Consider the following 12,383-nt stretch of genomic DNA (forward strand, 5'->3'; position numbering starts at 1 on the left):
ATCTGGTCCCACACCAGTTCCCTAAAGTGAGTTCTCTGCTTCCCTCACTTTCTCCTCATTCTTTCTCAGCAGCTGTAATTTTTTAAAATTAATTTTTATTGGAGTATAATTGATTTACAATGTTGTGTTAGTTCCTGCTGTACAGCAAAGTAAGTCAGTTATACATATACATATATCCACTCTTTTTTAGATTCTGTTCCCATATAGCTCATTACAGAGTACTGAGTAGAGTTCCCTGTGCTATACAGTAGGTACTTATTAGTTATCTATTTTGTATACAGTAGTGTGTATATGTCAATCCCAGTTTCCCACTTTATCTTTCCCCCACTTTGCCCCTTGGTAATCATAAATTTGTTTCCTGCATCTGTGACTCTATTTCTATTTTGTAAATAGGTTCTTTTGTACCATTTTTTCAGATTCCACATATAAGCGATATCATAAGATATAGTCTTTGACTTACTTTACTCAGTATGACAATCTCTAGGTCCATCCATGTCGCTGCAAATGGCATTGTTTCATTCTTTTTTATGGCTGAGTAATATTCCATTGTATATATGTACCACATCTTCTTTATCCATTCTTCCATCAATGGACATTTAGGTTGCTTCCTGGCTATTGTAAATAGTGCTGCAGTGAACATTGGGGTACATGTATCTTTTTGAATTATGGTTTTCTCAGGGTATATGCCCAGGAGTGGGATTGCTGGGTCATATGGTAGTTCTATTTTTACTTTTTTTTTTTTTTTTTTTTTTTTGCGGTACGTGGGCCTCTCACTGTTGTGGCCTCTCCCATTGCGGAGCACAGGCTCCGGATGCGCAGGCTCAGCGGCCATGGCTCACGGGCCCAGCCTCTCCATGGCATGTGGGACTTTCCCGGACCGGGGCACGAACCCGAGTCCCCTGCATCGGCAGGCAGATTCTCAACCACTGCGCCACCAGGGAAGCCCCTATTTTTAGTTTTTTAAGGAACCTCCATACTGTTCTCCATAGTGGCTGCACCAATTTACATTCTCACCAGCAGTGTAGGAGACTTCCCTTTTCTCCACACCCTCTCCAGCATCCATAATTCTTTACAGAAACAGGCCAAGCCTCCATGATCTGATTCATGACCTAGAGCCTCAGAATACTGTTCACCCCAAGCTGAACTAAAAATAACTGTGGGAATCTCTGCAGAAAACAAAAGGTCTGCTCTAAAAAGTAAAACTGTCTTCGAGTTGAGACCAGCTCCCAACCCACTGGAAGCCTGTCTTTGACAACTCAAATAGAACTAGAGATCAGGGAGAAGAAATCATAATCCACAGTCTAGAATTGACTGGCTTATACCATGTTTGAATAAGCAAAAACGTAGAGTGTAACCAGATGGTCCAAGTAGAAAAGATTTTAAAACACTGTGTGCCATGAATGTATGGTCTCTGAGGATGAAACCATTTTTGCTTATGGAAACTTGACATACATAATTTTACTGCCCTGCTAAAAAGTTTGGAGGGAGAGAGTGCATTTTGCACTGTTACCACCACAAGTTTGACACATGCAATGAAATTAGGCAGTTGATTTAATGCTTCTGTATTTTAATATTAAACTGCACTGGAAAATACACAAACTGCCTTGGAAAATATACAATTTTGAAAATCACTCAAGCTCTTCATGCTCCCTATAACTGTAGACAGTGCCAGATAGTGCTTGCAGTTTGCGCATGAGTGATGGTATGAGGGACCTCCTCTGGGGAATCTGAAATTAATTGGGAACCAGATGTCTGGAGATCTGAATTCTTCCCAACTCTGTGTCTACAGGTATGTGACCTTTTGAATCTATCATCTTTGCCTTTCTGGCACTCTGTTTTTTCACCAACAAAGAGAATAATAATATCTGCCCTACCTATCTCATATGAATAGATGTGAAAGCAATTTGAAACCCGTAAAGCACCAGTTCATGTAAGAAATTATGTTATTTCCAGGAAATCCATCATCTGGAAATATGCTAGCTCATGGTAAATTCTAGCAGGGACAAAGAACCACAATATCAAATCAACTATTTAGAAATTAATATTTATGTTAGAAACAAATGTTTTAATTAAAAAGGTGTTTAATGTGCCTCATTTTAAATTATTAGGTGACTATTGCTGGATAAGGACAATTTGCTTTGGTTCCCTGTCACTGGCACTTCTTCATCCTGTGACAAGTAGAGGCACATGATTAAAACACTGTCTAGAGATGTCCTGCCAGAAAGCTATAGCTGACTCCTCATGGGAATCAATTTTTGGATTCCCCATTATTGATTGGATTACACCTTCCCCCAAAATATAAAATAAAATGTATTCTGAAACATAATGTGTGTTCAGTTTTGCTTAGCTTTGTTTTAATTTTAAGCACTGTTGATGATTCTTTGAAGCTTTCCAATTGAAATCACTGGTTGTTAATTGATTAATAATGTTATCAAATCGTTTTTTAGTCATTCCACATCCAAGGTGCTTTTTATGCATTCCTTCATTTAATTCTCACATCAGCCTTATGAAGTGGATGCATAATGATTTCCATTCTACAGATGAGGCAGCTGAGGCCAAGTGCGATTATGGTAACTTGCCCACATCATGCAGCTATTGATGAGTGGAACTGGGACTCAGACCACATCTTTAGAACTTAAACTTGTGCTCTTTACCTTGTGCTACCTTTGTAGCTCAGCTACAAAGCTTCCCTCATTTCAAGGGAAGTAGAAATGTTCTAATGTTAAGCCTGCAAGAAATCTAGAAGAGGTACTTTATTTAAAAATTTTTAAAAATCAGATGAACATTTTCTTTTTTTAAAGTAATTGCTTGATAGATAAAAATTTCTTAGGTTTAAAGAAAAATCTACCTCCTATAATTACCACATCCTGTGCTTTGTGTACTAAGTTGAAAGGACATGTTGGGTATATTTCAGAATCACTGTCTTAACGAAATTTAAGCTGCAGTTATAATAGAAGAAGAAAAATAAGAAAATTAAGTATGCCAATGGCTGGTTTCACATTTTTTATCTTGTGGGATAATCTCCAAGCTCTATGAAATTCATGGAGAAGAGGTTACATTAGGGCAGAGATGACAGATCATGGCAGGAGAACTTTTGATTTAGATCATTTAATTGCTTTTATTTGATTCCAAAAATTACTTAAATGATAATCTCAGCAGACAGAGAGAGTAAAGATTAGTACTGGTCGGAGGCCAGAAATCATTTTGAGTCTGAGCATGTGCCCTGGCAGAGAGATGAAGGAAGGGAGAGACTCTTTTTTAAAAATGAGAATGAAAACGGCTGGGCCATTGTGGGAACAGTTTTATAAGAGGTTTTGTAGAATCTTATTTAAGGGACACTGAGGGACATGCCTGCCAAAGGTTATCAAGTACAGAGTGAAGTCTAAGTCACACATGCTGGGCTAACCCTGAACATTCTTACATTTAAAAGCTTGCCGTTTTCAAAAGATAACCAACGAAAAAAATTATGTGTGTGTGTTTTTGTGTGCACACAAAATATGTAATGTCATAATCTATAAAAATCTCACATATGATATGCAAAGTCAGTGCTAAATAGAACCAGCATTTCTAGTGGACTAACAATGATTTTCACCAACTCCTTCATTTACAGATGAGAAAACTGAAGCCCAGAAAGGTTTACTGCATTTAAAAAGATTTGCCAAACACAAAATAAAATGGGCTATGTCCCAAACCACTGAGAAGCTACAGATCCACTTCTCCCATAACTGATACCACTATAGAATAAAATTCTCTCCACAAAAAACAAACAAACTAACAAACCACTAATCCCCAACCACAATTCTTCTTACTTCTGGCAGCGTTCACTGCTGCAAAATCTACAACGAGAAGATTTATACCAGCTCCTGAAGTTTATGGCAATGAAACATGATCTATAAATCTCAAATTCTCAAAATATAAAGCATCTTGTCACTGGAGAAATACAATGAGCTCCTTTGGGGCCTTATTATAGATCCTGAGACCCCACTCTGAGCAGAAGACCCCTGACTACCCACCATGCTGGGGAAGGAGGAGGTGAAGGAGGAGGGGTTCTTCTGGAGAGAACAAGGTGGGAAGCCAGAGGAAAACCACTGCTAAGACCCATTTACGTTGGTGAACTAGGACTTTTTTTTTTTTTTAACATCTTTATTGGAGTATAATTGCTTTACAATGGTGTTAGTTTCTGCTTTATAACAAAGTGAAAGAGTTATACATATGTTCCCATATCTCTTCCCTCTTGCGTCTCCCTCCCTCCCACCCTCCCTATCCCACCCCTCTAGGTGGTCACAAAACACCGCGCTGCTCTCCCTGTGCTATGCCGCTGCTTCCCACTAGCTATCTATTTTACGTTTGGTAGTGTATATGTGTCCATACCACTCTCTCACTTTGTCACAGCTTACCCTTCCCCCTCCCCAAGGACTTGTTTTTTTTGGTTTTTTGTTTTTTTTTTTTTGTGGTACGCGGGCCTCTCACTGCTGTGGCCTCTCCCGTTGCGGAGCACAGGCTCCGGACGCGCAGGCTCAGTGGCCATGGCTCACGGGCCCAGCCGCTCCACGGCATGTGGGATCTTCCTGGACCGGGGCACGAACCCGCGTCCCCTGCATCGGCAGGCGGACTCTCAACCACTGCGCCACCAGAGAAGCCCCTAGGACTTGTTTTTAAAGGGACAAGCAGCATTTCAGCAAATCACAAAAATTGAAAATACCAAAGATCCCACATTCTCATCACCTAAACAATTTACTTTTTGTTTTCCTATTTTCTTTTTGGTCCATATTAATATACAGACATATTTTCTGAGTTGTAATTTATTTCCTTTTCCTGTAACTCACTTGGATTTCTGTCTCAAGTCCCTTTTCCACACAATAGAAGGAAATTTAGTTTAGTCACTTCCTGGTAAATGTGGCCAAATTCAGTGGTTTCTCATTTCGTATTCAGTCCGTCAGGGTGCTCCCTGGTCTTTCCTCCCCTCCCCCATCCTTGGTATAGACGCTTAGGGGCCCTGGATCTTTGGGAAGGGGCTTCTTGCACTCAGTATCGATCTGTCAAGCCTGTTCTGGCATCTGCTTACTGTAACCTGGGGTCCTCAGCCTTCTCCTTTAAAACCTGCCTTTCTGTCCCTTCTCCTCTACTGCTGCCAGTAGAGGGTCCCTGCACTGAGTCTGACTCTTATTTCTTCTTCTTCTTCTTTTTTTTAAATTTATTTTTTTGGGCACACTGCACAGCCTGTGGGATCTTAGTACCCTGACCAGGGATCGAACCCGCGCCCCCTGCAGTGGAAGCGCGGATTCTTAACCACCGGACCACCAGGGAAGTTCCTCTTATTTCTTTATACTCCCATCTCAGCTCAAAGGATCTCTCCCCAGTTCCCCAAATCTAAGAAGCTGACATCTTTGTGCCCTGGTTCCTCGGTGAGAGCGCCGTCCTAGGAGCAATGCCTGCTTCATATCTCCAGTCACAGAGAGGGGGAAGTTAACACATTTAAGGGGAAAAATTATTTAATATTTCATAGTATCAACCTGCCACATCTATAATTGTCTTGTAATTGTAACTTTGCATTAGGGCCACTTTAACACACTACCAGAAGTACTTTGCTAGTAAGTCATCATAGTGGTCATTTTAGTGGCTGTAAGAAGTTACATCCATTGAGTGACTATACTGTAATTTAGTTAATCATCCCCCATTATTGGACATTTCCAATTTTTATCTATTATACATAACACCGCTGTAAGAGTTAGCGGGTTTTGAAAGAAAAACTTATTTTAACAAAAAGCCTGAGCATGCAATTTTATAAAATTGTTCTGAACTAAAGTGGATGGAGCAGTTGCCTGCATGATGGCCTGGTGCCCACTAGCTCTTCTCTTGCTTTTAAGATCATAAATAATTCTGCACATTAGGGGCTCAGGTTCTTGCCCTATGCTGATTGCTATCATTTGCACCACCCCAGCATTGTGAGGATGCAGTGTTTCGGAAGAGGTTAGAATCCTCGGTGGCCAAGAACTGTTATTTTCTGGGGACCGGATCAAGGAAGGAGACTGGACAGGTTAGCACATAGAATTTTCTCTTCATTGGTTTACACTTAGCTACAACTTTATGGTTTGAAATTCCAGAGCCCTTTTTTTTCTATAGCAGTGAAAATCTAAGTCATTTATGCTAATTTGCTGAACACAGTTTAAAAATTTCATCATTTAGGAAATTCAAGAACTGCATTGTGTTAAAAAAAATAAAAACAGGGCTTCCCTGGTGGCGCAGTGGTTGGGAGACCGCCTGCCGATGCAGGGGACACGGGTTCGTGCCCCGGTCCGGGAAGATCCCACAAGCCGCGGAGCGGCTAGGCCCGTGAGCCATGGCCACTGAGCCTGTGCGTCCGGAGCCTGTGCTCCACAACGGGAGGGGCCACAACAGTGAGAGGCCCGCGTACCACAAAAAATAAAATAATAAAACATTTAAAATAAATAAATAAATAAGCAAGGATTTTGATATAGAGCTAACCAAGAACAGGAAAATGTGAATATTCTGATTTCTACAAACTAAATTTGCAAATATGCTTTATCTAAAGATACAAGATTTTTATAGAACATTTCCCAGTGTCTACATTTTGAAGTCATTTTTGCTTTTATAAAACACATGGGCAAAAGGAAACCATCTTTTCCAAACAGAATTACAAACACTTGGTGTTCAAGACCAGCAATACTGCTTCTAATAAATGTGAGAGATGACTTATGTGGGTTGGCACACATAGCAAAATAGGCATTTTGGGGTAGCAAAAAATTAGAAACAGTTGAATGCCCAGCAATAGAGAACTGGTTAAAATATTATGGCATGGATTTGGAATACTGTCACTGTTAATTAAAAAATGGGCATCTCTCTAAGTACAGTTATTAAAGAATTTCCAGGATACGCTGATAAATTACAAACAAACAAACAAAAATAACATTCAGAAAAGTGTTTACAGTATTCTAACATTTGTATAGAAGGAGAGAATACATATATATGCTTATAAATTCATAGACTATTTCTGAAAGAACATGAAAGGTAATAGAAATTGCCCTTAGGGAGGGGAAACAAAGGCTGGGGACAAAGGAGTGAAAAGGAAGTTTTTTCATCATATAATCTTCCACCTCTGAAGGTTTGCACTGAGAACATATATTATCCATTAGAAAATGTAATTTTTTTTGGTGATTCCTCAAAAAGCTAAACATAGAATAACTGTATGACCCAGCAACACCATTCCTGGGTATATACCCAAAATAACTGAAAACAGGGACTCAGATACTATATGCCTGTGCCCACTGCAGCATTATTCACAATAGCTAAAAGTGGAAACATTGCAAGTCTCCACCAACAGATGACTGGATAAACCAAATGTGGTCTATATATATAACAGAATATTATTCAGCCATAAGAAGGAAGGAAATTCTGACCCATCCTACACCATGGATGAATCTTAAGGATATTATGTTAAGTGAAATAAGTCAGCCACAAAAGGACAAATATTGTTTGATTCCACTTAGCTGAAATATCTAGACCAGGCAAATTCCTAGAGACAGAAAGTAGAATAGAGGTTACCAGAGGTTGGAGGGAGGGGAAATGGGGAGTTACTCCTTAATTATCACAGTTTCTGTTTGGACTCATGAAAAAGTTTTGGAAATAGAGATCATGATGGTTTACAACTTGTGAAGGTAATTGTTAACACTGAACAGTACACTTAAAAATGGTGAAAATGGTAAATTTTATGTTTCATATATTTTACCACAATAAAAAAAAAATTCAAATAAGATGTAATCTAATTTAAAGAAAAACATCCTGTTTAACCTCTTGTCTATACCAGAGGCTTCCCAGAAACAAACATTCTTCCAACCTGACCCCATCCTCCCAAAGCAAATAGTACCAAGTGCATACTGAGTGCAGAGGTCCTCTGTTGGGCACTGCCCAAAACAGAAAGATATGTGGACACACGTCCTGTGTTTCAAAAGGGCTTATCACATAGCCTAGCCTAGCAGAGGTACCTGTCACTGTTGCATAAAGCAAAAAAGATGCTGAGTAGGCATCCCAACCATGTGTAGCCGGAGTGCGGTGGCAGGAGCAAACCAATTTTCATTGGCACATCCGGGATGGCTTGATGGAAGGAGCCGGTTATCAGCTCCTCTCTGCGAGGCAGAGAAGGGCCTCCAGGCTCAGGGGGCAGATGAGTTAGGTTGACTAACCTGCCTTACCAGGGGTGCACCTCTGAGCGCAGGGCAGTGGTGTCCAGTCACTGGAGTGTGGGCCTGGGAGGACCAGACCGAAGGTGATTCTGTAAAGGCAGTTGAAGCCAGATGGTGTCAATTTTCAACTGTAAAATTCGTTTGGACTTTTAAATACTGGCTGTGAGGAAATAACTTAGGTATTCTTTCTGTTCTTCCCACTATCCTGTTTACTATCTAGGAATGTGAGCTTCGTACCCTTATTTGACAGAGAACTTTAACCGTTTATATATTTTTTTTAAATGGGTTTTTTCCAACTCAAACTGTGTTTGCCATCTAGCGATTAATCCATGCCATTACAACACCCTGGTTCAGATTCCTCATTTCTCAGCACTGCGGTTAAAGCTCATAGGCCTCCAGACTCCGTTCTGTTGGCCGTGGCTTCTGTCTCAAACTGCACTTTCCCTGTGCCCTGATATGTACAGTATGTTGGCATCAGAGACCTCAGTAATGAAATGTGACCCCTCTGAGAGTAGTAATAATATTCACCTGAAAGAAAAATGTAGCTGTTTAGAAGACAATGCACCTTAGAAATTATTATGAAAAGTTTAACTAGGTTCCGATTTGAAAATTAACCTGTAGCAGCATCTTCGTGTGAATGCAGACTTCTCACATAAACTGGCGAGATTCTGACCATAAGGGATACCACAGTCATCTCCAGACTTTCTCTTCTTCCTGTGTGTTTTCTAGAGATAAGGATATTAACAGTCTAGCCTCCAAAGAGGTGATACCTATTTGAACATAATTCTCCAAATTTCTGACTTTCTGAATGCAGATCAAAGTTAGGAGCCACACTTTCTGCTTCTGTTTCTTTTCTTTCAAAAGCTGTTGTTAATCAGTTGGGACAGCAGACCGAGAAATATTGTGTTATGTCTACAGGAGATTTAAAACTCAACATCAGTCATTCAAAATTCTTGACAGGCCCAGCTTAACATTTCGCATCTGAAGCAGAGTTTTCAGAGATGAATCAGAGTTTCTAAACAATGCTGATTTCTGCATTGGAAAATATACTGGGTCCCATATCTTTTTTTGCCCCTGAGGTTTAGGCTGTGGAGCTCATTTACTCAGTAATTACTAACTGAATGCCTACTATTTGCTGGACTCTGAGCTCGGTACTGTGGCTATAACTTGTTATACATGAAACGGTTAGGATAACGTCTTTTTCAAAACTTTATTATAACCCCTCCACCTCCCATGGGATCCAAGCAAGGCTTTTTTACAGTGAATTTTGTCCTAGGAAGGATTGTGCTATAGAGAGATAGTGGGTACAATTCCCACTTTACTGCCAAGTTCAGCTTATTTTTCAGGTTGTTATGAATGGTTAGCCTGGATAAGTTTCTGGCCTTAATCCAACAGCATCCCCTTCCCTGCCAAAGCCTGGAACGTGATAGAATGTATTGTAGGAAGCCATTCACTCAATCTCCAAAACCATATGAACTGCTTGACTGTCATTTTTAACTGTTACTGTGTCTTTTTCTGTGTGTGTGCAACTCTTTCCATCTGACTTTTGCAGGGAAAGCCAGAGATTCCGGGTTTATGTTGTGATACCACTTCTGCCAGGTTTTGAAGGAGACATTTCAACCGGTGGAGGAAATGCTCTACAGGCAATAATGCACTTCAACTACAGGTACCAAAGTTCTAAAATCCTCTGTTTACAGCTTTCAATCAGTTATGCATGTAAGCTGGCGAAAGCAATGGAAATGTTTCTCCACATCTATTCAGTGGAGCATTGAACAGATGGACACTTCGCTTTATTTTACTTTTGAATCTTGGCCTGTTTACTAGTTGATAAAATTCAAATAGAGCCTAAAATCATAAATGGTAGGCCTAGGACACATGGCACGTATAAAAGAACTAAAATATTAGTGTCTCTTTTATACTCATTGCCTATCACATATATAGAGTGCGTGTCTCCATTTATGAGGTGTATATATGAATATAAAAAAGACTAATATTTTTGTTCTTTAATATATATTAATATATTACAAATGGAGATAAGGACTTTATATAGATACAGATATGAAGTCCTTTATACATAATTAGTTTTTAAAGATAATTTTAAAATTATCTTTAAGCCACCAAATAGTTACTGAGCTTTCCATATTCTTTGCAGTAAGTAGATGAAAGAAAAAAATTAAATACTTAAAATGGTATGATTTGCACATATTGGTTTATGATTTTTCTAGGCAGCAATCCTTCAACAAGGTTGGTAATAATAGTCTCTGCCAGTAAGTGAAGCGTGAAAGTTCTTTCCTGTCTCCTGGAATTTTAATTGTTTTTCCCTACCATCACTTTGTTAAAATTTTAGGGAACCGTGGTAAGTCCTGTTCTCAATATTCTAAAAAGCAGAGTTTCCATATTCACTCAAAAAGGCACATGAGACTTCAGACTTGGCCAGTGGAAGATTATGAGGGGGGTTGAGAGGTGCTAGCTGGTGGGCGGGTGTAGAGAGGTGCTGTAGAAAGTGATGGAAAGGCCCCCTGATGTTCTTTTTGGGTCGCTTAGCTGAGAAGAGGTAAACGGACAGGCCTGGCATGAATCCAGCTCCCAATTATAAGCTCTGTGACCTGAAGCACAAAAGAGCCCTACTCAGGATCACACTTAATAAGTCAAAGCAAGGACTAGCACCTGGATATTTTCTTTTAATATCCCCTGTTCTTCAGGACCACCTGTAGTTTCCCACCTTTCTAATCAAATTCCTTTGTGGGGGAGGGACAGATGAAGTCTTGCCCCAAACCCCCAGTGTGTAAAGCAGATAAGGGTTCAGGGCCTTGGTCAAATTGGGGGTGGGGGCTTAGATGCCCTCTTGCTTGAGTCCCTCTCCCGAGAGGCACCTCCTCAAGATCTAAGGTCCTCCGGGCACAGTTTGAGTGCACCACTGTGGTGGAAATCTTTTTTTTTTTTTAATCCTCTTGCTTCTTTCTGACTTTTTAAGCTTGTATCTTTCTGTCTGCCAGGGTTTCAAGTAAGGCATTTTGTTTCATCTGGGGTAATTTTGCCTCATTACAGTATGAGAAAACTTTAACTGTGCTTTGGTCTATACACTTGGATTGAAGATTTGCCCATTTCTAATATTATCTGATTTATAACATGGCAAACAAAGCTTTTCAAGTATTTAAGGCACTGACATAATGTTTAATTGGATTTTATCCACTTCATTTGCCATGCTAACATTATTTTTGGAATATTGTCGATTGTAATTATTTTCTGTAAGTATTTTCTTGGGTTTGAACCAACTGAATGAAATATCATGCTTCGCTTTTGTTCAGCACCCAAAACTATAACCTTTTATTATGCAAAAGCATCTCTACTTTCTGGCATCATCTTTAATAATATCAGCATTTCCCAGGCATAACTGTACTTTTAATTACTTTCACAGAGCAAGCAGATGGAACATAGAATTTTTTGTCTTGTCGGTCTTTATAATTCATCGACTATTATCAGAGTGTTGAGAAGCAAAATCATTAGTAGAGGCAGCTATTTGAGACTATATTTTTCAGTTTTAAGGGGTTTTCTGACTTTACAGAGACAGCTCAGGTATAATAGTTTCCTTAATTTCAGAATTACTCTGCTAAGTTTGCCCTTTTCACCTCTGAAAGTAATATGATTCTGTAAGTATTCTTATCTATTGTGGCATTCTAAGTTTACCTTTGCAGTCGCCACATTTTCTAAGTGGGAAGCTCATTCATAACCCATCTTTTAAAATAGCATCTCTTTCTGAAATCTAAGATCAATTTTATAACTTTTCCATTTACGCACTTCAAAATAACTTGTCCCATCAATAACATTACAGAAGTGACATTCATATGTTTTTTTTGGCTTTTAAAAAATCTATGTAGCATCTTCTCATAAAAGCACTTGCTCTATTTTTACTTGGATTAGGACTCTACCCCACAGATATTGCAATTGAAACCTTTGAAACCTCTATAATTATTTCTTTCCTTTACATATGTTCAGAACCATGTGCAGAGGAGAAAATTCCATCCTTGGACAATTAAAAGCAGAGAGTAAGTAACTGCTTTTCTTTTCCTCCATGGTTGTTTTTGGTGACATATCAGTGATTATTAATGTTTTCACAGTGTGGTTATAGGACTCTTCACAAAAGGTAGCCCACAAAATGCTTAACAGAAATAAATTACTTAT

At 39.3% G+C, this 12,383-nt stretch overlaps 1 protein-coding gene across 4 annotated transcripts in view; it reads left to right on the forward strand.

Annotated features, from left to right (window-relative positions):
• PLD1 (phospholipase D1) overlaps positions 1–12,383 on the forward strand; it is a 206,546-nt gene that overhangs the window by 158,975 nt on the left and 35,188 nt on the right. For all 4 annotated transcript variants that reach the window (XM_082624745.1, XM_082624746.1, XM_082624748.1 and 1 more), the window contains 2 exons: positions 9,754–9,867; positions 12,198–12,247. In XM_082624745.1, coding sequence (XP_082480871.1) covers positions 9,754–9,867; positions 12,198–12,247 — 164 coding nt within the window. The remainder of the gene's footprint in view (positions 1–9,753; positions 9,868–12,197; positions 12,248–12,383) is intronic.

This window comes from Mesoplodon mirus, assembly GCF_964341445.2.
Source record: "Mesoplodon mirus genome assembly, chromosome: 6".
NCBI classification, from domain to species: Eukaryota; Metazoa; Chordata; class Mammalia; order Artiodactyla; family Ziphiidae; genus Mesoplodon; species Mesoplodon mirus.